The sequence below is a fragment of the Oncorhynchus kisutch genome, linkage group LG5, assembly GCF_002021735.2.
Source record: "Oncorhynchus kisutch isolate 150728-3 linkage group LG5, Okis_V2, whole genome shotgun sequence".
Classification (NCBI taxonomy): Eukaryota; Metazoa; Chordata; class Actinopteri; order Salmoniformes; family Salmonidae; genus Oncorhynchus; species Oncorhynchus kisutch.
In genome coordinates, this window is record NC_034178.2 from 75,762,320 (window position 1) to 75,788,707 (window position 26,388).

General features: G+C 46.6%; 1 protein-coding gene across 18 annotated transcripts in view; it reads right to left on the reverse strand.

Annotated features, from left to right (window-relative positions):
• Positions 1-26,388, reverse strand: part of slmapa (sarcolemma associated protein a) — a 144,939-nt gene that overhangs the window by 6,091 nt on the left and 112,460 nt on the right. For 11 of the 18 annotated variants that reach the window (XM_031825847.1, XM_031825846.1, XM_031825840.1 and 8 more), the window contains 5 exons: positions 20,701-20,901; positions 15,629-15,934; positions 14,646-14,763; positions 9,449-9,620; positions 8,774-8,908 (listed from right to left, as the gene is read on the reverse strand). In XM_031825847.1, the coding sequence (XP_031681707.1) occupies positions 8,774-8,908; positions 9,449-9,620; positions 14,646-14,763; positions 15,629-15,934; positions 20,701-20,901 (932 nt within the window). Of the gene's footprint in view, positions 1-2,701; positions 2,790-8,773; positions 8,909-9,448; positions 9,621-14,645; positions 14,764-15,628; positions 15,935-20,700; positions 20,902-26,388 lie in introns of all 18 variants that reach the window. The other 7 variants (XM_031825843.1, XM_031825845.1, XM_031825844.1 and 4 more) reach the window with 1 other exon arrangement.

The following is a 26,388-nucleotide window of genomic DNA, read 5'->3' on the forward strand; positions in this document are numbered from 1 at the left end:
GTCATAGGGTATGATGGTCATAAAGCGCGACGGTCATAGGGTATGATGGTCATAAAGCGCGACGGTCATAGGGTATGATGGTCATAAAGCGCGACGGTCATAGGGTATGATGGTCATAAAGCGCGACGGTCATAGGGTATGATGGTCATAAAGCGCGACGGTCATAGGGTATGATGGTCATAAAGCGCGACGGTCATAGGTTATGATGGTCATAAAGCGCAGCGGTCATAGGGTATGATGGTCATACAGCCCGACGGTCATAGGGCATGGCGGTCATAGGGTATGGCGGTCATAGGGTATGACGGTCATAGGGTATGACGGTCATAAAGCGCGACGGTCATAGGACAAGATGGTCATAAAGCTCAACGGTCATAGGGTATGATGGTCATAAAGCGCGATGGTCATAGGGTATGATGGTCATAAAGCGCGATGGTCATAGGGCATGACGGTCATAGGGCATGACGGTCATAGGGCATGACGGTCATAGGGCATGACGGTCATAGGGCATGAGGGTCATAGGGCATGACGGTCATAGGGCATGACGGTCATAGGGCATGACGGTCATAGGGCATGACGGTCATAGGGCATGACGGTCATAGGGCATGACGGTCATAGGGCACGACGGTCATAGGGCACGACGGTCATAGGGCACGACGGTCATAGGGCACGACGGTCATAGGGCACGACGGTCATAGGGCACGACGGTCATAGGGCACGACGGTCATAGGGCACGACGGTCATAGGGCACGACGGTCATAGGGCACGACGGTCATAGGGCACGACGGTCATAGGGCCACGACGTCATAGGGCACGACGGTCATAGGGCATGACGGTCTTAGAGCACGATGGTCATAGGGTATGATGGTCATAAAGTGCGACGGCCATTAAGTACATTAAGTATGCTGGTCATAAAGTATGCTGGTCATAAAGTACATTAAGTATGCTGGTCATAAAGTACATTAAGTATCCTGGTCATAAAGTATGATGGTCAAAGTATGCTGGTCATAAAGTATGCTGGTCAAAGTATGCTGGTCATAAAGTATGCTGGTCATAAAGTACATTAAGTATGCTAGTCATAAAGTACATAAAGTATGCTAGTCATAAAGTACATTAAGTATGCTGGTCATAAAGTACATTAAGTATGCTGGTCATAAAGTACATTAAGTATGCTGGTCATAAAGTACATTAAGTATGCTGGTCATAAAGTACATTAAGTATGCTGGTCATAAAGTACATTAAGTTTACTGGTCATAAAGTACATTAAGTATGCTGGTCATAAAGTACATTAAGTATGCTGGTCATAAAGTACATTAAGTATGCTGGTCATAAAGTACATTAAGTATGCTGGTCATAAAGTACATTAAGTATGCTGGTCATAAAGTACATTAAGTATTCTGGTCATAAAGTATGGTGAAAGCAATAATGAGAAAAATTGTTCAAAAATAAGTGAAAAAGTGAAACAATCCCCCAGAATTAGCCTTGGTGAGCTAGTGATCCCAGCAAGACAGACGGCAGGCTTCAATGACTGCATTAGTCGAACAGTGTTTCCCAACATCAGGTGTGCTCATCCGGGCCACAACGAAAATATGTAGTGTTGGGGGTACTGGAAGACCGGAGCTGGGAAACAGTGCAGTAGGAGACTGACTGGACAGAGACCAAGAGTAGGTCATCCATGATCCTGGAGTGCCGTATCCACTTCATGTTTTTGATTTAACCAACATGGAAAACCAGGTGTGTTTAAATTTAGTCGATCGCTGAACAAAACCCTGCAGTATTGGCATCACTCCAGGAACAGGGTTGTCTTCCCCCTGGTCTAGACAGGGCCGTTCAACTCAGGTCCTGGAGTGCCAAAACACTTTTCATTTGTATCTTCTTCCATCAGACTGGTTCAGACCTGGGTCAATAGGGCTGTGTTTACACAGGCAGCCTAACTCTGATCTTTGGACTAATAATATCAGTTATTAAAGCAGTCTGTGTAAACACAGACCTGGTGAGCATGGGACATTAACTACCAGGTAGAAACAAACTCAGAACTGTTTCAGGATTTCGGTCCTTCAGAACCAGAATTGACCAGCCCCAGGTTTAGTGTTAGTTCTCCCCAGTGTTGGTGTTTAGTGTTATTTCTCCCCAGTGTTGGTGTTTAGTGTTAGTTCTCCCCAGTGTTGGTGTTTAGTGTTAGTTCTCCCCAGTGTTGGTGTTAGTGTTAGTTCTCCCCAGTGTTGGTGTTTAGTGTTAGTTCTCCCCAGTGTTGGTTCTCCCCAGTGTTGGTGTTTAGTGTTGGTTCTCCCCAGTGTTGGTGTTTAGTGTTGGTTCTCCCCAGTGTTGGTGTTGTGTTGGTTCTCCCCAGTGTTGGTGTTGTGTTGGTTCTCCCCAGTGTTGGTTCTCCCCAGTGTTGGTGTTGTGTTGGTTCTCCCCAGGTTTGGTGTTGTGTTGGTTCTCCCCAGTGTTGGTATTGTGTTGGTTCTCCCCAGTGTTGGTATTGTGTTGGTTCTCCCCAGTGTTGGTTCTCCCCAGTGTTGGTGTTTAGTGTTAGTTCTTCCCAGTGTTGGTGTTTAGTGTTAGTTCTCCCCAGTGTTGGTGCAGCTGCAGGAGGAGTGGTTCAATGAATGATAGCCATGCACTGTAGAGTTAGAGAGGAGGATGATGATGATGAAGACAACAGGTGAGAGACGACACCAACTCAACAGAACGTCGGGTGTACCTTTCTACCACAACTGGCTGAAGCACCAATACAGCAAGGCCAGGATAAGGCTGATGAAAATGGCTTGGACAGGCTGCAATATGGATGGCTAAAGGAGGGAGGGATCAATCAGAGACAATAATCAAATAGAATAATAAATTGTTATAAACTCATCAAAACTAAATCAATAAATGGGAAAATAATCTAAATGAATAAATAAACAGATAACTGAAGGGAGGGGCCAGTTGGATTAACTTCTAAAACCAACCCAAGAGGAGGACTGAGAGGGAAGGGGGGATAGGGCAGGAGGGGGATAGGGCAGGAGGAGGATAGGGCAGGAGGAGGATAGGGCAGGAGGGGGGATAGGGCAGGAGGGGGATAGGGCAGGAGGGGGATAGGGCAGGAGGGGGATAGGGCAGGAGGGGGATAGGGCAGGAGGAGGATAGGGCAGGAGGAGGATAGGGCAGGAGGGGGATAGGGCAGGAGGGGGATAGGGCAGGAGGAGGGATAGGGCAGGAGGAGGATAGGGCAGGAGGGGGATAGGGCAGGAGGAGGGATAGGGCAGGAGGGGGATAGGGCAGGAGGGGGATAGGGCAGGAGGGGGATAGGGCAGGAGGGGGATAGGGCAGGAGGGGGATAGGGCAGGAGGGGGATAGGGCAGGAGGGGGATAGGGCAGGAGGGGGATAGGGCAGGAGGGGGATAGGGCAGGAGGGGGATAGGGCAGGAGGGGGATAGGGCAGGAGGGGGATAGGGCAGGAGGGGGATAGGGCAGGAGGAGGATAGGGCAGGAGGAGGATAGGGCAGGAGGAGGATAGGGCAGGAGGAGGATAGGGCAGGAGGGGGATAGGGCAGGAGGGGGATAGGGCAGGAGGGGGATAGGGCAGGAGGGGATAGGGCAGGAGGGGGATAGGGCAGGAGGGGGATAGGGCAGGAGGGGGATAGGGCAGGAGGGGGATAGGGCAGGAGGAGGATAGGGCAGGGGGGGGATAGGGCAGGAGGAGAGGAGGATAGGGCAGGAGGAGAGGAGGATAGGGCAGGAGGAGAGGAGGATAGGGCAGGAGGAGGATAGGGCAGGAGGAGAGGAGGATAGGGCAGGAGGAGAGGAGGATAGGGCAGGAGGAGGATAGGGCAGGAGGAGGATAGGGCAGGAGGAGAGGAGGATAGGGCAGAAGGAGGATAGGGCAGAAGGAGGACAGGGCAGAAGGAGAGGAGGACAGGGCAGAAGGAGAGGAGGACAGGGCAGAAGGAGAGGAGGACAGGGCAGAAGGAGAGGAGGACAGGGCAGAAGGAGAGGAGGACAGGGCAGAAGGAGAGGAGGATAGGGCAGAAGGAGAGGAGGATAGAAGGATATGGCAGAAGGATAGAAGGATATGGCAGAAGGAGACGAGGATAGAAGGATAGGGCAGAAGGAGAGGAGGATAGGGCAGAAGGAGAGGATAGGGCAGAAGGAGAGGATAGGATAGGGCAGAAGGAGGAGAGGATAGGGCAGAAGGAGGAGAGGATAGGGCAGAAGGAGGAGAGGATAGGGAAGAAGGAGGAGAGGATAGGGCAGAAGGAGGAGAGGATAGGGCAGAAGGAGGAGAGGATAGGATAGGGCAGAAGGAGGAGAGGATAGGATAGGGCAGAAGGAGGAGAGGATAGGATAGGGCAGAAGGAGGAGAGGATAGGGCAGAAGGAGGAGAGGATAGGGCAGAAGGAGGAAAGGATAGGATAGGGCAGAAGGAGGAAAGGATAGGATAGGGCAGAAGGAAGAGAGGATAGGATAGGGCAGAAAGAGGAGAGGATAGGGCAGAAAGAGAGGAGGATAGGGCAGAAAGAGAGGATGATAGGGCAGAAAGAGAGGAGGATAGGGCAGAAAGAGAGGAGGAAAGGGCAGAAGGCAGGAGGATGATGGGGCAGGAGGACGATACATCTAGTAGTTGAACACAGGTATAGCTACATGTCACACCACATCTAGAAGCTGAACACAGGTATAGATACATGTCACATCAAATCTAGAAGCTGAACACAGGTATAGATACATGTCACACCACATCTAGAAGCTGAACACACAGGTATAGATACATGTCACACCACATCTAGAAGCAGAACACACAGGTATATATAGATACATGTCACACCACATCTAGAAGCTGAACACACAGGTATATATAGATACATGTCACACCACATCTAGAAGCTGAACACACAGGTATATATAGATACATGTCGCTGAACACAGGTATAGATAAAGTTGAAGTCGGAAGTTTACATACACTTAGGTTGGAGTCATTAAAACTCGTTTTTCAACCACTCTGTGCCTCTTTGCTTGACATCACGGGAAAATCAAAAGAAATCGGCTAGGTCGCAATTGTAAATGAGAACTTGTTCTCAACTTGCCTACCTGGTTAAATAAAGGTGAAATAAAAAAATTTAAAACAAGTCCAGACCTCCACAAGTCTGGTTCATCCTTGGGAGCAATTTCCAAACACCTGAAGGTACCACGTTCATCTGTACAAACAATAGCATGCAAAGCCAGACTACGGTTTGCAACTGCACATGCGGACAAAGATCGTACTTTTTGGAGATATGTCCTCTGGTCTGATGAAACAAAAATATAACTGTTTGGCCATAATGACCATCGTCATGTTTGGAGGAAAAAAGGGGGAGTGCTTCCCAACCGTGAAGCACGGGGGTGGCAGCATCATGTTGTGGGGGTGCTTTGCTGTAGGAGGGTCTGCTGCACTTCACAAAATAGATGGCATCATGAGAAAGGAAAATGATGTGGATATATTGAAGCAACATCTCAAGACATCAGTCAGGAAGTTAAAGCTTGGTCGCAAATGGACAATGACCCCAAACATACTTCCAAAGTTGTGGCAAAATGGCTTAAGGACAACAAAGTCAAGGTATTGGAGTGGTCATCACAAAGCCCTGACGTCAATCTCATAGAAAATGTGTAGGCAGAACTGAAAAAGCGTGTGCGAGCAAGGAGGCCTTTACAACCCTGACTCAGTTACACCAGCTGTGCCAGGAGGAATGGGCCAAAATTCACCCAACTTATTGTGAGAAGCTTGTGGAAGGCTGCCTGAAACATTTGACCCAAGTTAAACAATTTAAAGGCAATGCTACCAAATACTAATTTAGTGTATGTAAACATCTGACCCACTGGGAATGCGATGAAAGAAATCATCTGAAAGAAATCATTCTCTCTACCATTATTCTGACATTTCACATTCTTAAAATAAAGTGGTGATCCTAACTGACCTAAGACAGGGATTTTTTTTACAAGGATTTAATGTCAGGAATTGTGAAAAACTGAGTTTAAATGTATTTGGTTAAAGTGTATGTAAACTTCTGACTTCAACTGTACATGTCACACCACATCTAGAAGCGGAACACAACAACAGTAAGAGTATGGGACAAGGAGAAGGACAGTGGAGAGAGAGAGAGAGAGTGGGGTTTAACAAACACACTAGAACAAACTGCGTACAACGATTCTGAAAGTGGATCACTCTCGCACGGTCTTCAACCAGATCCTGCTGTGTCCACAATGCTACATTTTAAAATGTCAGTTTCTGTTTGAGCCAACATATGTTTACTGTGAACATGGGCTCCACCAATGCAGGAAAATTGCCTTTAAAAATGGTGCATTGTCGACAAAACGTGATCAGATTGAATCCCAGTCTTGTTGATTTGATGTCCCAGGACTGAGATTGATTTGATGTCCCAGGACTGAGATTGATTTGATGTCCCAGGACTGAGATTGATTTGATGTCCCAGGACTGAGATTGATTTGATGTCCCAGGACTGAGATTGATTTGATGTCCCAGGACTGAGATTGATTTGATGTCCCAGGACATTTGTGTGTGTTATTTGTTAATCAGGACAGAGGGGTTCTAGAAGCAGGAGCCTGGCCAGTAGTGAGTAAGAGCCAGACTGTATTATGTTCCCCATCCTAAACACAGTAGGGTTGATGTAACATTTCTGACACAAGTCCTTCCACCAGGATTTTATGTAAAATAGCTCAAAGATATTGAGGCTCAAAAATAGAAGAACCTGCAAAGTTACCCATCACCACATCTGATGACAACTTCTGGACATTGCGACCTAACAGAAATGACTTTTGAAGATAGTTTTGGGCCGTTCTGTCTTCCATCCTTTTTTAATACTCCCATGTCAGTCCCTAACACGGATTGGTTTTGTTCAAATATATATTTAACCTTTATTTAACTAGGCAAGTCAGTTAAGAACAAATGATTATTTACACTGACGACCTACTCCGGCCAAACCCGGATGACTCTGGGCCAATTGTGCGCCGTGCTATGAGACTCCCAATTACATCCGGATGTGATACAGCCTGGATTCGAACCAGGCACTGTAGTGACACCTCATGCACTGAGGTGCAGTGCCTTAGACCACTGCGCCACTCGGGAGCCCTGTTGGATGTTGGCAGATCAAAAGTTGCTGAATATGTTCAACGTGCTGAGTGATGACTTCAGTCTCTTAAGAAATTACTTCTAAGCTGACTGACAATAGCAGGAATAAACAGAACCAGCAGGCCATACAACTGTAATTCTAATAATTGGGCTCACAGACATGGAAATCTGTGTGGGACTGTTGCTAACTTTCAGCTACTTCAAGGATATCTCTGGACTTTGCTCCGTTCATCTTTCCCTCGATCCTGACTAGTCTCCCAGTCCCTGATCCCCACAGCATGATGCTGCCACCACCATGCTTCACCGTAGGGATGGTGCCAGGTTTCCTCCAGACGTAACTCTTGGATTCATCAGGCCAGAGAATCCTGTTTTTCATGGTCAGAGTCCTTTAGGTGCCCTTCGGCAAACTCCAAGCAGGTGGTCATGTGCCTTTTCCTGAGGAGTGGCTTCCGTCTGGCCACTCTACCATAAAGGCCTGATTTGGTGGAGTGCGGCAGAGATGGTTGTCCTTCTGGAAGGTTCTCCCATCTTCACAGAGGAACTCTGGAGCTCTATCAGAGTGACCATTGGGTTCTTGGTCACCTCCCTGACCAAGGCCCTTCTCCCCCGATTACTCAGTTTGGCCGAGCGGACAGCTCTAGGAAGAGTCTTGGTGGTTCCAAACTTCTTCCATTTAAGAATGACGGAGGTCACTGTGTTCTTGGGGACCTTTAATGCTGCAGAAATTTTTTGATACCCTTCCAAGATCTTTGCCTCGACACAATCCTGTCTCGGAACATGCACCTGTCAACTGTGGGACCTTACATAGACAAGTGTGTGCCTTTCCAAATCATGTCCAATCAATTGAATTTACCACAGGTGGACTCCAATGAAGTTGTAGACACATCTCAAGGATGATCAATGGAAACAGGATGCACCTGAGCTCAATGTTGAGTCTCACAGCAAAGGGTCTGAATACTGATGTAAATAAGGTATTTGTTTATTTATTTAGAATAAATGTGCACAAATGTATTCAAACCTGTTTGTCATTATGGGGTATTGTGTGTAGATTGAGGGGGAAAAATGTATTGAATCCATTTTAGAATTAAGGCTGTAATGTAACAAAATGTAGAAAAAGTCAAAGGGTTTAAATAGTTTCTGAATGCGTTGCATAAAAGCTTGCAAACATTAGTAGTGAATTTCATACAAGTAAGTTGAAAGCCTCACTTAAGTTGCAGGAGTAACTCACTTAAGTTGCAGGAGTAACTCACTTAAGTTGCAGGAGTAACTCACTTAAGTTGCAGGAGTAACTCACTTAAGTTGCAGGAGTAACTCACTTAAGTTGCAGGAGTAACTCACTTGAAGAAGCTCCCGCTTTGGTTTTGTTGTGCTACTTTGGAAACAAACACGTGACTGGCTCAAACAGGGCTCCCGAGTGGCGCAGAGGTGTCACTGCAGTACCTGGTTCGAATCCAGGCCGAATCAACATCCGGCCGTGATTGGGAGTCCCATAGTGCGGAAGCACAATTGGCCCAGCGTCGTCCGGGTTTGGCCGGGGTCGGACCGTCATTTTTTAATAAGAATTTGTTCTTAACTGACTTGCCTATGTAGTATAGTAAATGAACCACACAGAGAGAGACAGAAAAGGCCTGGTGACTTCTGGACAGGAAATGGGGTTATGGTATCACTACTTACATTCTTGCCCTTGTCCTGCAGCAGTTTGAGGTTGAATTTACACTGTTCCAGCTCCTCGTTGATGGAGCGTTTCTCCTGCTCTGTCCTGTCATAACGCTGCCGCAGGTCAGATAGCAAGGTCTGGGTGTCCTCATACTGGGGTTGGAGAGAGGGAGAAAGAGATTCAGGTGAGATTCATCTGGTACCAGGGATAGCTGCGTGGCTGGTACCTGGGATAGCTGCGTGGCTGGTACCAGGGATAGCTGCGTGGCTGGTACCAGGGATAGCTGCGTGGCTGGTACCAGGGATAGCTGCGTGGCTGGTACCAGGGATAGCTGCGTGGCTGGTACCAGGGATAGCTGCGTGGCTGGTACCTGGGATAGCTGCGTGGCTGGTACCAGGGATAGCTGCGTGGCTGGTACCTGGGATAGCTACGCGGCTGGTACCTGGGATAGCTACGTGGCTGGTACCTGGGATAGCTACGTGGCTGGTACCTGGGATAGCTACGTGGCTGGTACCTGGGATAGCTACGTGGCTGGTACCTGGGATAGCTACGTGGCTATCATACCTCTCTCTGCAGGCTCTGTGTCCTGCTAGTAGCCTGGGTTAGCTGTGTGTGTACTGTATCATACCTCTCTCTGCAGGCTCTGTGTCCTGCTAGTAGCCTGGGTTAGCTGTGTGTGTACTGTATCATACCTCTCTCTGCAGGCTCTGTGTCCTGCTAGCAGCCTGGGCCAGCTGTGACTGCAGCTTGTTAGCGTCCTGGAGGTGTTGGTCCTGCAGTGAGCCCAGTCTACTCTGCATCTCTCCCTGGGATTTCTCCAGTAACTCAAGACTGCAGTTCAGACTGGCAGTCTGCTCCCTGGAACTGAGAAGAGGGAGGACAGGTGGTCAAGCACATGGATGGATAGTTAAGTAATAAAAAAGGTTAGTCTGTTGTACTTCAGCTTGCGCTCAACATTTCAACTGCTCTCTCCCCCCATCCATCACTCTCCTTCCCTCCTCTCCATGCTGCCTCTGTCCCAAGTCAGCTCCTGCACACTGCTAAGGTTGAAGCCCTCACACCCACACAGGTAATAAATAGCTGACAGGTTATCCACCCACACCGTACCAGGCAAGCACAACCCCAATAGCACTAGACTCATCCACCCTCCGATAGCGCTGACTGTGATGAAGGATTCAACATGAAGGAGTGTTGAGTGGCAGCAGAGACTTGGAGACAGAGTAGAGGCAGCTAAAATCTGTATGACTCTTTCCAGCATCTCTGCAGACAGGGCAGTAGACCAACAACCAGTAGCCCAACCACCGGTAGCCCAACCACCGGTAGCCCAACCACCGGTAGCCCAACCACCGGTAGCCCAACCACCGGTAGCCCAACCACCGGTAGCCCAACCACCGGTAGCCACCGTAGACCAACACCGGTAGACCAACACCGGTAGACCAACAACCGGTAGACCAACAACCGGTAGACCAACAACCGGTAGACCAACAACCGGTAGACCAACAACCGGTAGACCAACAACCGGTAGACCAACAACCGGTAGACCAACAACCGGTAGACCAACAACCGGTAGACCAACAACCGGTAGACCAACAACCGGTAGACCAACAACCAGTAGCCAACAACCAGTAGACCAACAACCAGTAGACCAACAACCAGTAGCCCAACAACCAGTAGCCCAACAACCAGTAGCCCAACAACCAGTAGCCCAACAACCAGTAGACCAACAACCAGTAGACCAACAACCAGTAGACCAACCACCAGTAGACCAACAACCAGTAGACCAACAACCAGTAGCCCAACCACCAGTAGCCCAACCACCAGTAGCCCAACCACCAGTAGCCCAACCACCAGTAGACCAACCACCAGTAGCCCAACCACCAGTAGCCCAACCACCAGTAGCCCAACCACCAGTAGCCCAACCACCAGTAGCCCAACCACCAGTAGCCCAACAACCAGTAGCCCAACAACCAGTAGCCCAACCACCAGTAGCCCAACCACCAGTAGACCAACCACCAGTAGACCAACCACCAGTAGACCAACCACCAGTAGACCAACCACCAGTAGACCAACCACCAGTAGACCAACCACCAGTAGACCAACCACCAGTAGACCAACCACCAGTAGCCCAACCACCAGTAGCCCAACCACCAGTAGCCCAACCACCAGTAGACCAACCACCAGTAGACCAACCACCAGTAGACCAACCACCAGTAGACCAACCACCAGTAGACCAACCACCAGTAGACCAACCACCAGTAGACCAACAACCAGTAGCCCAACCACCAGTAGACCAACAACCAGTAGACCAACAACCAGTAGACCAACAACCAGTAGACCAACCACCAGTAGACCAACCACCAGTAGACCAACCACCAGTAGACCAACCACCAGTAGACCAACCACCAGTAGACCAACCACCAGTAGACCAACCACCAGTAGACCAACAACCAGTAGCCCAACCACCAGTAGACCAACAACCAGTAGACCAACAACCAGTAGACCAACAACCAGTAGACCAACAACCAGTAGACCAACCACCAGTAGACCAACCACCAGTAGACCAACAACCAGTAGACCAACAACCAGTAGCCCAACAACCAGTAGACCAACAACCAGTAGCCCAACCACCAGTAGACCAACAACCAGTAGCCCAACCACCAGTAGACCAACAACCAGTAGCCCAACAACCAGTAGCCCAACAACCAGTAGCCCAACAACCAGTAGACCAACAACCAGTAGCCCAACAACCAGTAGACCAACAACCAGTAGACCAACAACCAGTAGACCAACAACCAGTAGACCAACAACCAGTAGACCAACAACCAGTAGACCAACAACCAGTAGACCAACCACCAGTAGACCACAACCAGGACCAAGTAGACCAACAACCAGTAGACCAACAACCAGTAGACCAACAACCAGTAGCCCAACCACCAGTAGCCCAACCACCAGTAGCCCAACCACCAGTAGCCCAACCACCAGTAGCCCAACCACCAGTAGCCCAACCACCAGTAGCCCAACAACCAGTAGCCCAACAACCAGTAGACCAACAACCAGTAGCCCAACAACCAGTAGACCAACAACCAGTAGCCCAACCACCAGTAGCCCAACCACCAGTAGCCCAACCACCAGTAGACCAACCACCAGTAGACCAACCACCAGTAGACCAACCACCAGTAGACCAACCACCAGTAGACCAACCACCAGTAGACCAACCACCAGTAGACCAACCACCAGTAGCCCAACCACCAGTAGCCCAACCACCAGTAGCCCAACCACCAGTAGCCCAACCACCAGTAGACCAACCACCAGTAGACCAACCACCAGTAGACCAACCACCAGTAGACCAACAACCAGTAGCCCAACAACCAGTAGACCAACAACCAGTAGACCAACCACCAGTAGACCAACCAGTACCAACCACCAGTAGACCAACCACCAGTAGACCAACCACCAGTAGACCAACCACCAGTAGACCAACCACAGTAGACCAACCACCAGTAGACCAACCAACCAGTAGACCAACAACCAGTAGACCACCACCAGTAGACCAACAACCAGTAGACCAACAACCAGTAGACCAACCACCAGTAGACCAACCACCAGTAGACCAACAACCAGTAGACCAACAACCAGTAGACCAACAACCAGTAGACCAACAACCAGTAGACCAACAACCAGTAGCCCAACCACCAGTAGACCAACAACCAGTAGCCCAACCACCAGTAGACCAACAACCAGTAGACCAACAACCAGTAGCCCAACCACCAGTAGCCCAACAACCAGTAGACCAACAACCAGTAGCCCAACAACCAGTAGACCAACAACCAGTAGACCAACAACCAGTAGACCAACAACCAGTAGACCAACAACCAGTAGCCCCAACAACCAGTAGACCAACAACCAGTAGACCAACAACCAGTAGACCAACAACCAGTAGACCAACCACCAGTAGACCAACAACCAGTAGACCAACAACCAGTAGACCAACAACCAGTAGCCCAACCACCAGTAGACCAACAACCAGTAGACCAACAACCAGTAGACCAACAACCAGTAGACCAACAACCAGTAGACCAACAACCAGTAGCCCAACCACCAGTAGACCAACCACCAGTAGACCAACAACCAGTAGACCAACAACCAGTAGACCAACAACCAGTAGACCAACAACCAGTAGACCAACAACCAGTAGACCAACAACCAGTAGACCAACAACCAGTAGACCAACAACCAGTAGACCAACAACCAGTAGACCAACAACCAGTAGACCAACAACCAGTAGACCAACAACCAGTAGACCAACAACCAGTAGACCAACAACCAGTAGACCAACAACCAGTAGACCAACCACCTCTTTTATTTAGATGAGCTGCTAAACAGTCAGTCTGTCCTGCCATTGTGAATGCAGCTCAGAGGTCTGAAACAGTAACCCTGCTGCAGCTCAGAGGTCTGAAACAGTAACCCTGCTGCAGCTCAGAGGTCTGAAACAGTAACCCTGCTGCAGCTCAGAGGTCTGAAACGGTAACCCTGCTGCAGCTCAGAGGTCTGAAACAGTAACCCTTCTGCAGCTCAGAGGTCTGAAACGGTAACCCTGCTGCAGCTCAGAGGTCTGAAACAGTAACCCTGCTGCAGCTCAGAGGTCTGAAACAGTAACCCTGCTGCAACTCAGAGGTCTGAAACAGTAACCCTGCTGCAGCTCAGAGGTCTGAAACAGTAACCCTGCTGCAGCTCAGAGGTCTGAAACAGTAACCCTGCTGCAGCTCAGAGGTCTGAAACAGTAACCCTGCTGCAGCTCAGAGGTCTGAAACAGTAACCCTGCTGCAGCTCAGAGGTCTGAAACAGTAACCCTGCTGCAGCTCAGAGGTCTGAAACAGTAACCCTGCTGCAGCTCAGAGGTCTGAAACGGTAACCCTGCTGCAGCTCAGAGGTCTGAAACAGTAACCCTGCTGCAGCTCAGAGGTCTGAAACAGTAACCCTGCTGCAGCTCAGAGGTCTGAAACAGTAACCCTGCTGCAGCTCAGAGGTCTGAAACAGTAACCCTGCTGCAGCTCAGAGGTCTGAAACAGTAACCCTGCTGCAGCTCAGAGGTCTGAAACGGTAACCCTGCTGCAGCTCAGAGGTCTGAAACAGTAACCCTGCTGCAGCTCAGAGGTCTGAAACGGTAACCCTGCTGCAGCTCAGTGTGAGGAGGTCTGAAACAGTAACCCTGCTGCAGCTCAGAGGTCTGAAACGGTAACCCTGCTGCAGCTCAGTGTGAGGAGGTCTGAAACAGTAACCCTGCTGCAGCTCAGTGTGAGGAGGTCTGAAACAGTAACCCTGCTGCAGCTCAGAGGTCTGAAACAGTAACCCTGCTGCAGCTCAGAGATCTGAAACGGTAACCCTGCTGCAGCTCAGAGGTCTGAAACGGTAACCCTACTGCAGCTCAGTGTGAGGAGGTCTGAAACAGTAACCCTGCTGCAGCTCAGAGGTCTGAAACGGTAACCCTGATGCAGCTCAGAGGTCTGAAACAGTAACACTTCCACTCAGACTACACCTAGAAGTGGAACACTAGTAGAAGTCTTACATCAGATGGAGATGAGTGTTTCCTAAAATGTCCCTCCCATTGTATAGGCAGTTGGGCTTCCTTGCTTAGTTCAGTTAGAAAGGGGGATTCACACCCCACCGGGCCTAGCTAGAGGAAGAGACCCAGTCTGCAGTAAGCCGGGTCTGCAGTAAACAAAAAGCAACACTTGGCAGACCTTACCACTGTCACTTCTGGATGTCATTGCTCTGTGTAGTGACATATTTCCTGGTGTAGCGGCTAAGGTGTTCCGTTGACCATCAGGGATAACACCCCCCCGTCCCTCCTCCCCTCCAATCTGCTGTGTCTGCGGTGTGTGGACCCACCTGTCCAGGTCCGTCTCCAGTCCGTGTAGTCTGTTCACCAGGGTCGTCTTCTCAGAACGGAGACACTCACACTCCTGCTGCAGACTGGAACAGCCCTTCTGAAGGCGCTCCAACTCTCCTACAGAAACAGATCATTATTATAGCAGTCCTTCTGAAGACGCTCCAACTCTCCTACAGAAACAGATCATTATTATAGCAGTCCTTCTGAAGACGCTCCAACTCTCCTACAGAAACAGATCATTATTATAGCAGTCCTTCTGAAGACGCTCCAACTCTCCTACAGAAACAGATCATTATTATAGCAGTCCTTCTGAAGACGCTCCAACTCTCCTACAGAAACAGATCATTATTATAGCAGTCCTTCTGAAGACGCTCCAACTCTCCTACAGAAACAGATCATTATTATAGCAGTCCTTCTGAAGACGCTCCAACTCTCCTACAGAAACAGATCATTATTATAGCAGTCCTTCTGAAGACGCTCCAACTCTCCTACAGAAACTGATCATTATTATAGCAGTCCTTCTGAAGACGCTCCAACTCTCCTACAGAAACAGATCATTATTATAGCAGTCCTCTGAAGACGCTCCAACTCTCCTACAGAAACGGATCATTATTATAGCAGTCCTTCTGAAGACGCTCCAACTCTCCTACAGAAACAGATCATTATTATAGCAGTCCTTCTGAAGACGCTCCAACTCTCCTACAGAAACTGATCATTATTATAGCAGTCCTTCTGAAGACGCTCCAACTCTCCTACAGAAACGGATCATTATTATAGCAGTCCTTCTGAATTCAAAACAATGGCAACTTTTATGCTGCAAGGATGTGATCACAAAGTACAACAACCAAAATGTGTATTTTGGCTGGGGTAGAGAGAGAGGTCAGTTTCAATTCAATATGATGGAGGATAATGTAAGGAATTGATCAGGAACAACCATCAGGCTCTGCTGTTAGAAAGGTTAGGGGTTAGCATAGTATCGTACCTTGTAGCTCGAGGGCTCTCTGCTGGTGCAGGCTCTGCTGTTGGAAGGTGGCCTGCAGGGAGTTGATCTCCTGTTCGTATTTCGACGCAGCCTGACGCCACTTCTCCAGCTCGGCCGTGACACCTCCCAGGTCCCTCTGCAGGGCGGCGATGTCTCGCTCCCTCTCGGCCGTGGCGGCCTCCATGGCGTGGTGGAGAACTAGCACCTCCTCCTGAGCAGAGTACAGCTCCTCCTGTGTGCTGCTGATGCTGCTCTCTCTCTGCTCCTTCAGTTCCTCCATGTCTACCGCTAGCTTCCCCAACTGACCTGGAAACAGATGGTATATACTTTCATATACACTATATAATATACAACATCTCTCCCCCAACTGACCTGGAAACAATTGTGTAATGTAAACAACAATAATATATACGGGCTGTTAGACGTGGGTTGGCATACACAAGCTTGCTGGTTTGATTCCCACCCCAAAGCAGAGCTGCCCTAATAACTATATGGAATAAGGAAAACTAACTCAGAGCTGCCCTAATACCTATATGGAATAAGGAAAACTCAGAGCTGCCCTAATAACTATATGGAATAAGGAAAACTCAGAGCTGCCCTAATAACTATATGGAATAAGGAAAACTCAGAGCTGCCCTAATAACTATATGGAATAAGGAAAACTAACTCAGAGCTGCCCTAATAACTATATGGAATAAGGAAAACTCAGAGCTGCCCTAATAACTATATGGAATAAGGAAAACTCAGAGCTGCCCTAATAACTATATGGAATAAGGAAAACTCAGAGCTGCCCTAATAACTATATGGAATAAGGAAAACTCAGAGCTGCCCTAATAACTATATGGAATAAGGAAAACTAACTCAGAGCTGCCCTAATACCTATATGGAATAAGGAAAACTCAGAGCTGCCGTAAGGGGGTGGGTGGGTTGTATTTAGGTACATCTGTTTGTTACGGTTGCTGTACGCACTGTATAGTAATGTATCTGTATGGTATAGCAATGTAATGTATGGTATAGTAATGTATGGTATAGTAATGTATGGTATAGTAATGTATGGTATAGCAATGTAATGTATGGTATAGTAATGTAATGTATGGTATAGTAATGTATGGTATAGCAATGTAATGTATGGTATAGTAATGTAATGTATGGTATAGTAATGTAATGTATGGTATAGTAATGTAATGTATGGTATAGTAATGTAATGTATGGTATAGTAATGTAATGTATGGTATAGTAATGTAATGTATGGTATAGTATAGTAATGTAAGGCATAGTAATGTAGTGTATGGTATAGTAATATAATGTATGGTATAGTAATGTAATGTATGGTATAGTATAGTAATGTAAGGCATAGTAATGTAGTGTATGGTATAGTAATATAATGTATGGTATAGTAATGTAATGTATGGTATAGTATAGTAATGTAAGGCATAGTAATGTAGTGTATGGTATAGTAATATAATGTATGGTATAGTAATGTAATGTATGGTATAGTATAGTAATGTAAGGCATAGTAATGTAATGTATGGTATAGTATAGTAATGTAAGGCATAGTAATGTAATGTATGGTATAGTAATATAATGTATAGTAATGTAATGTAATATAAGGTAAGGTATAGTAATGTAAGGTATAGTAATGTTAATGTATGGTATAGCAATGTAATGTATGGTATAGCAATGTAATGTATGGTATAGCAATGTAATGTATGGTATAGCAATGTAAGGTATAGCAATGTATGGTATGGTATAGCAATGTAATGTATGGTATAGCAATGTAATGTATGGTATAGCAATGTAAGGTACAGTAATGTAATGTATAGTAATGTAATGTATAGTAATGTATGGTATGGTAATGTATGGTATGGTAATGTATGGTATGGTAATGTAATGTATAGTAATGTAAGGTATTGTAATGTATGGTATAGTAATGTATGGTATAGTAATGTAAGGTATTGTAATGTATGGTATGGTATAGTAATGTATGGTATAGCAATGTAATGTATAGTAATGTAAGGTATTGTAATGTATGGTATAGTAATGTAAGGTAATGTATGATATAGTAATATATGGTAATGCACTGTTTGGTACAGTAATGTATCTGGATGTAAGGTATGGTAGAGTAATGTATGGTATAGTAATATAATGTATAGTAATGTAATGTAATATAAGGTAAGGTAAGGTATAGTAATGTATGGTATAGTAATGTAATGTATGGTATAGTAATGTAATGTATAGTATAGTAATGTAATGTATGGTATAGTATAGTAATGTAAGGCATAGTAATGTAGTGTATGGTATAGTAATGTAATGTATGGTATAGTAATGTAAGGTATGGTATAGTAATGTAATGTATAGTATAGTAATGTAATGTATGGTATAGTATAGTAATGTAAGGCATAGTAATGTAGTGTATGGTATAGTAATGTAATGTATGGTATAGTAATGTAAGGTATGGTATAGTATAGTAATGTAAGGCATAGTAATGTAATGTATGGTATAGTAATATAATGTATAGTAATGTAATATAAGGTAAGGTAAGGTATAGTAATGTAAGGTATGGTATAGTATAGTAATGTAAGGCATAGTAATGTAGTGTATGGTATAGTAATATAATGTATAGTAATGTAATGTAATATAAGGTAAGGTAAGGTATAGTAATGTAAGGTATGGTATAGTATAGTAATGTAAGGCATAGTAATGTAATGTATGGTATAGTAATATAATGTATAGTAATGTAATATAAGGTAAGGTAAGGTATAGTAATGTAAGGTATGGTATAGTATAGTAATGTAAGGCATAGTAATGTAGTGTATGGTATAGTAATATAATGTATAGTAATGTAATGTAATATAAGGTAAGGTAAGGTATAGTAATGTAAGGTATGGTATAGTATAGTAATGTAAGGCATAGTAATGTAATGTATGGTATAGTATAGTAATGTAAGGCATAGTAATGTAATGTATGGTATAGTAATATAATGTATAGTAATGTAATGTAATATAAGGTAAGGTATAGTAATGTAAGGTATAGTAATGTTAATGTATGGTATAGTAATGTAATGTATGGTATAGCAATGTAATGTATGGTATAGCAATGTAAGGTATAGCAATGTAAGGTACAGTAATGTAATGTATAGTAATGTAAGGTAATGTAATGTAATGTATGGTATAGTAATGTTATATAAGGTAAGGTATAGTAATGTAATGTATGGTATAGTAATGTAATGTGTGGTTTAATGTAATGTATGGCATAGTAATGTAATGTGTGGTTTAATGTAATGTACGGTATAGTAATGTATGGTATAGTAATGTATGGTATAGTAATGTATAGTACTGGTACTATATGGTATAGTAATGGGTGGTATATTATTGTAATGTATGGTATAGTAATGTAGTGCATCGTAATGTAAAGTATGGTATTGCAATGTATAGTAATGTGTGGTATAGTATTGTAATGTATGGTATTGTAATGCGCGGTATAGTAATGTATGGCATAGTAATGTGAAGTATGGTATAGTACTGTGATGCATAGTAATGTAATGTATGGCATGGTAATAAAAGGTATAGTAAGGTAAGATATACTAATGTAATGTATGGTATAGTAATGTAATGTATGGTACCAGTAATGTAGCATATAGTATACTAATGTATGGTATAGTAATGTATAGTATGGTATAGTAATATAAAGTATGATATAATATTGTAATGTAATTTATGCCACAGTAATGTAATGTATGACATAATGTAATGTATGGTATAGTAATGTTATGTATAGTATGGTAGGATAATGCAATGCATGGTATAGTAATGTAATGTATGGTATAGTAATGTAGATTGGTACTGTATCGATATAGTATGTGGCAGGGGTATTCAACTCTGACCCTACGAGGTCCGGAGCCTGCTGGTTTTCTGTTCTACCTGATAATGAATTGCACCCACCTGATGTCTAAAGTCTAAATCAGTCCCTGATTAGAGTGGAATCACCCACCTGATGTCTAAAGTCTAAATCAGTCCCTGATTAGAGTGGAATCACCCACCTGATGTCTAAAGTTTAAATCAGTCCCTGATTAGAGGGGAATCACCCACCTGATGTCTAAATCAGTCCCTGATTAGAGGGTAATCACCCACCTGATGTCTAAAGTCTAAATCAGTCCCTGATTAGAGGGGAATCACCCACCTGATGTCTAAATCAGTCCCTGATTAGAGTGGAATCACCCACCTGATGTCTAAAGTCTAAATCAGTCCCTGATTAGAGGGGAATCACCCACCTGATGTCTAAAGTCTAAATCAGTCACTGATTAGAGGGGAATCACCCACCTGATGTCTAAATCAGTCCCTGATTAGAGTGGAATCACCCACCTGATGTCTAAAGTCTAAATCAGTCCCTGATTAGAGGGGAATCACCCACCTGATGTCTAAATCAGACCCTGATTAGAGTGGAATCACCCACCTGATGTCTAAATCAGTCCCTGATTAGAGTGGAATCACCCACCTGATGTCTAAATCAGTCCCTGATTAGAGTGGAATCACCCACCTGATGTCTAAAGTCTAAATCAGTCCCTGATTAGAGGGGAATCACCCACCTGATGTCTAAATCAGTCCCCGATTAGAGGGGAATCACCCACCTGATGTCTAAATCAGTCACTGATTAGAGGGGAATCACCCACCTGATGTCTAAATTAGTCCCTAAATTAGTACTATACTCTAATGTACTGGTCTGTATTATACTCACTCTGTAGGTACTGATCTGTACTATACTCCCTCTGTAGGTACTGATCTGTACTATACTCTAATGTACTATACTCACTCTGTAGGTACTGATGGGTACTATACTCACTCTGTAGGTACTGATCTGTACTATACTCGAATGTACTGATCTGTACTATACTCTACTTTACCGACCTGTACTATACTCTAATGTACTGATCTGTACTACACTCATGTATTATACTCACTCTGTAGGTACTGATCTGTACTATAATCTAATGTACTGATCCGTACTATACTCACTCTGTAGGTACTGAGCTGTACTATACTCACTCTATAGGTACTGATCGGTACTATACTCACTCTGTAGGTACTGGATCTGCTTGGCTGACTCCTCAGTCTGCTGCCTGTTACTCCTCCTCTCCTCCTCCAGTAAGGCCTGGAGCTCCAGACACTTCTGCTTGCCTGTGTTGGCCAAGTCCTGGGCCTCCAGCAGCTCTCTGTGGAGGTGGTTAATCACCTGCTCTGTGTCCCCGGGCTCCAGGTTGGCGCGACTGAGCTCATCTGAAGAGAGGAGTGGACAGAGGGGACAGTTAGACAGGGACACATATTGGACAACACAGAGTAAGACACCAACCCAGACTCCAGGTTGGCCTGATGGAGCTCGTCTGGAGAGAGGACAAGGTAGTTAGACATGGGGACAGACTAGGACATACACAAGTTCGACTGAGTCACACACTCTACAATCTTAAGGTGAATGTACTTAGTTTCAAGACGGTGAATGGTTCCATAAAAAAAATAAAAAATAATCTGCCCTGCGGCTGGGGTGGGTCCGTGTTACGCCACCACTTATAACTACAAGAAATCTAAGAGGTGTCAAATAAATGATGTCCAGCTCAGGGGTCCAGCTATACATTTGGTTTGCTAACTTGCTAGCTAAGTGGCTAAGTGGCTAAATGTCAAGATCAAACTTCAATGGTTACAGCAGAGACATTCCATCCCTTCCTGGATCAAGATCCCTGTTGAAATAGCGTCCCTTGTGGGCACATTCGGGTAATACCGATCTGCAGGAATGTGTTTGTGTTGCAAAAATCACCCAAAATGACCAACCTAAGCTAAATGCTTCAGTAAGAGGTCAATGTCTGTGTCTGTAATTTTTGGTTTATCATCCCAGCAACCCCCTAGACTAAAGATGAAATTACAGAACACTCACATCTCCCACAAGCAGCAGACTAACACACGGATTCTACGGCGTAATGGAGTCCAGGCCGGTTTGAACATCAACAGCAGACTATTGAACTTACACGTTCTAATGATGTAACTTAACTGACAAAGTGACGATGAGGGAATGGATCTGGTAGCCAAGTTAACCACGAAATACCTCAGTCACTAATCACTACCAGACAGTCCTAGTCTGCGGCCCCAATGGGACCCCCCCCATTCCCTATATATAGTGCACTACTTTTGACCAGGGCCAATAGTGCTCTGGTTAACACGCAGTGCACTACATAGGGGAACAGAGTGCCATTTGGGCCAGAACCCACTAATGCAGTCAGTCGCATACAGACCTGGAAGGGGTCCCCATTTGAACGATGTTGCATGTGGGCCCATATAGTTTAGGGATCACTGAAAGAAGTGTTGTTTCTACAGTAGCACAACAGACAGCGTGAGAGTATTTCAGAAGTTATTGTGTTGAACTCTGAACCTGTTTCCCCCCCCCACCTAGCCCTAACCGCGTCAGGCCCCCCCCCACCTAGCCCTAACCGCATCAGAGTCCACCCCCCACCTAGCCCTAACCGCATCAGCCCCCCTCCCACCTAGCCCTAACCGCGTCAGCCCCCCCCCCACCTAGCCCTAACCGCGTCAGAGTCCACCCCCCCACCTAGCCCTAACCGCGTCAGCCCCCCCCCACCTAGCCCTAACCACATCAGAGTCCACCCCCCCACCTAGCCCTAACCGCGTCAGAGTCCACCCCCCCCACCTAGCCGTGTCAGGGTCCCCCCACCTAGCCCTAACCGCGTCAGGGTCCCCCCACCTAGCCCTAACCGCATCAGGCCCCCCCCACCTAGCCCTAACCGCATCAGACCCCCCCACCTAGCCCTAACCGCATCAGGCCCCCGCCCACCTAGCCCTAACCGCATCAGGCCCCCCCCACCTAGCCCTAACCGTGTCAGGGTCCCCCCCCACCTAGCCCCAAGCGTGTCAGGGTCCCCCCCCACCTAGCCCCCTACTTCAGACCAGGACTCTGTCTGGCGTAATGACTGCTGAAGGGTTGTGTGTTTGATGTGGTTGAGAGTCTTGGAGTGTGAAGGTCCTTTGGGGATGATGTGGTCTGGGGGGCAGGGAGGACCACAAGCCAACCATCTCACATCACAGATCACACACCAGATGTTTAACACTGATGTCATGACGCTGATCTCTCCGTTAAAACCAGTAAATGGTGAAGGCGCTGACGTCATCCCCGTCAACTCCCGATGGCGCACGAAGCCCGGGGAACTTTTTGAATTTGAAGGGTGCCATCTTGCTGAAAGGCACCATGAATAATCTCAAAAGGATCATGGGTCAACGTTTTCCTCCTGCCTGAGATGTTAATGGAGCTGCCATCTTGTGTCATGACATGTTCTTGTCAGAAAGCATCACTATCGAATTCAATATATTTTATATTTGTAGCAAATCTCCAAATAATTCACCGCGGGGGATACAACTTCTTCATTAGAAAGATATTTTAGAGCCCAAAAGTGTCAAGTTTGGCCGTTCTGGGAATTGTAATGGACATTTCTAGGGCAGACCTGGGCTTTTGGCACCACTAGGTTGCTATGCAGCAGCCAATCAGCAGAGCTTGTGACTTCACCCTTCAGACTGGTGTGTGTCAGATGGTGACCAAGGAGAGTATTTACTTTACAGTGACTAACACATATGGCCATTACATATCTATGATGAAATGAGACAATCTACCCTTCCCTCCCTCCTCTCTCCCTTCCTCCAACCCTCCCTTCCCCTCTCTCTCTCTCTCTCCCTCCCTCCCTCTAACCCTCCCTTCCCCTCTCTCTCCCTCCAACCCTCCCTTCCCCTCTCTCTCCCTCCAACCCTCCCTTCCCCTCTCTCTCCCTCCAACCCTCCCTTCCCCTCTCTCTCCCTCCAACCCTCCCTTCCTCCAACCCTCCCTTCCTCCAACCCTCCCTTCCTCCAACCCTCCCTTCCTCCAACCCTCCCTTCCTCCAACCCTCCCTTCCTCCAACCCTCCCTTCCTCCAACCCTCCCTTCCTCCAACCCTCCCTTCCTCCAACCCTCCCTTCCTCCAACCCTCCCTTCCTCCAACCCTCCCTTCCTCCAACCCTCCCTTCCTCCATCCTTCCATCTAGGATTGATTAAGTTGAAATATTCTTCCATGTGTCATGTGTCCCATAAATAAATACAGGATTGAGTGGATGAAGTTAAACAGTACCAACAAACCTTTATCACTGTCTCAACAGTTCCCTCTAGTGGGGTTCAGTCACACCATGCCTCTCTCTCCCTAACCCCGTCAGTAATGTGTACGCCGAGGAACTTCAAGCTTTCCACCTTCTCCACTGCGGTCCCGTCGATGTGGATATGGGGGTGCTCCCTCTCCTGTTTCCTGTCCATGATCAGCTCCTTTGTTGTGTGGATGTTGAGTGACAGGTTATTTCCCTGACACCACACTCCGAGGGCCCTCACCTCCTCCCTGTAGGCTGTCTCGTCATTGTTGGTAATCAGGCCTACTACTGTTGTCGTCTGCACAGTCATGGGTGACACGGAGTACAGGATGGGGCTCAGCATGCACCCTTGTGGGGCCCCAGTGTTGAGTATCAGTGGAGGTTCAGACCCAGGACCCAGAGCTTAATGATGAGCTTGGAGGGTACAATGGTGTTGAATGCTGAGCTATAGTCAAAGAACAGCATTCTTAAATAGGTATTCCTCTTGTCCATATGGGATAGGGCAGTGTGCATTGTCTGTGGATCTATTGGGGCACTACACAAATTGAAGTGGGTCTAGGGTGGCCTGTAGGGTGGAGGTGATACGATCCTTAACTTGACTCTCAAAGCACTTCATGGTAACAGAAGTGAGTACTAAGAGGCGATAGTCATTAGGTTCAGTTACCTTTGCTTTCTTGGGTACAGGAACAATGGTGGCCATGGTGAATTAAGTTGGGACAACAGACTGGAATAGGGAGCGATTGACTATGTCCGCAAACACATTAGAACGAGGCTCGGGCTACCGTCTGGGCCGGTAGCGAGGGTTAACATGCTTAAATGTCTTACGTCGGCCACGGAGCAGGAATGCCAACAGTCCTTGGTAGCGGGCCATGTCGGTGGCACGGTGTTATCCACGTCAGGGTCCCGTCGGCGTCCACGACGTGGCTGGTTTTCTATAGACCCTACCACATCGTGTCTGAGCCTTTGAATTGATACTCTACTTTGTCTCAGTACTGACGTACTGCCTGTCTGATTGCCTTACGGAGGGAATAACTGTTTATATTTCGGCCATATTCCCAGTCACCTTGTCATGGTTAAATGCAGTGGTTTGCGCTTTCAGTTGAGCGAATACCGCCATCTATCCACGGTTTCTGGTCTGTCAGTCTCTCATAATGAAAGCAGTTGAGATATACAATGGCTCTGAAAGCAGTAGAGTTGGCAGACTGACTGAACACCAAACAGTCCTGGGAACAGAGACCAAGGTTAACCCTGCCATTAAAAGCCAGACTTATCAACATGGAGTTGATAACACGATCCTGATGAAGTTATCAGTTGACCTTGGTGGTAGCAGACAGACTAAAACAACGATTTCAGATAAAAACAGGTGTTCAGTGTGATGATGAATGTAATGACCGACCTGACAAGACAGACCGCTGCCAGGGCTTCTGTTCCGTCGGGGATATTACAGAGACAATTAGAGGGATCAGAGTAAACACAGTCTCACAGACACACAGTCTCACACACACACAGTCTCACAGACACACACACAGTCTCACAGACACACACACAGTCTCACAGACACACACACACAGTCTCACAGACACACACACACAGTCTCACAGACACACACACACAGTCTCACAGACACACACACACAGTCTCACAGACACACACACAGTCTCACAGACACACACAGTCTCACAGACACACACAGTCTCACAGACACACAGTCTCACAGACACAGTGTCACACACAGTCTCACAGACACACACAGTCTCACAGTCTCAGACACACACAGTCTCACAGACACACACAGTCTCACAGACACACACAGTCTCACAGACACACACAGTCTCACAGACACACACAGTCACAGACACACAGTCTCATAGACACACACAGTGTCACACACACACTCAGACACACACAGTGTCTCAGACACACACAGTGTCACAGTCACACACAGTGTCACAGTCACACACAGTGTCACAGTCACACACAGTGTCACAGTCACACACAGTGTCACAGTCACACACAGTGTCACAGTCACACACAGTGTCACAGTCACACACAGTGTCACAGTCACACAGTGTCACAGTCACACAGTGTCACAGTCACACAGTGTCACAGTCACACAGTGTCACAGTCACACAGTGTCACAGTGTCAGTCACACAGTGTCACAGTGTCACAGTCACACAGTGTCACAGTCACACACACACACACACACACACACACACACACACACACAGTGACAAAGACAGTCACACTCACACAATGTTTTCGGCAAAAGTATTCAGACTCCTCGAATTTTCCACAATTTGTTACGTTACAGCCATATATTTTCTGCCCCTCAATCAAACAATACCCCACAATGACAAAGCAAAAACATATTTACATAAGTATTCAGACCCTTTGCTGTGAGACTCGAAATTGAGCTCAGGTGCATCCTGTTTCCATTGATCATCCTTGAGATGTTTCTACAACTTGATTGGAGTCCACCTGTGGTAAATTCAACTGATTGGACATGATTTGGAAAGGCACACACCTGTCTATATAAGGTCCCACAGTTGACAGTGCATGTCACAGCAGAAACCAAGCCAGGGGGTCAAGGGAATT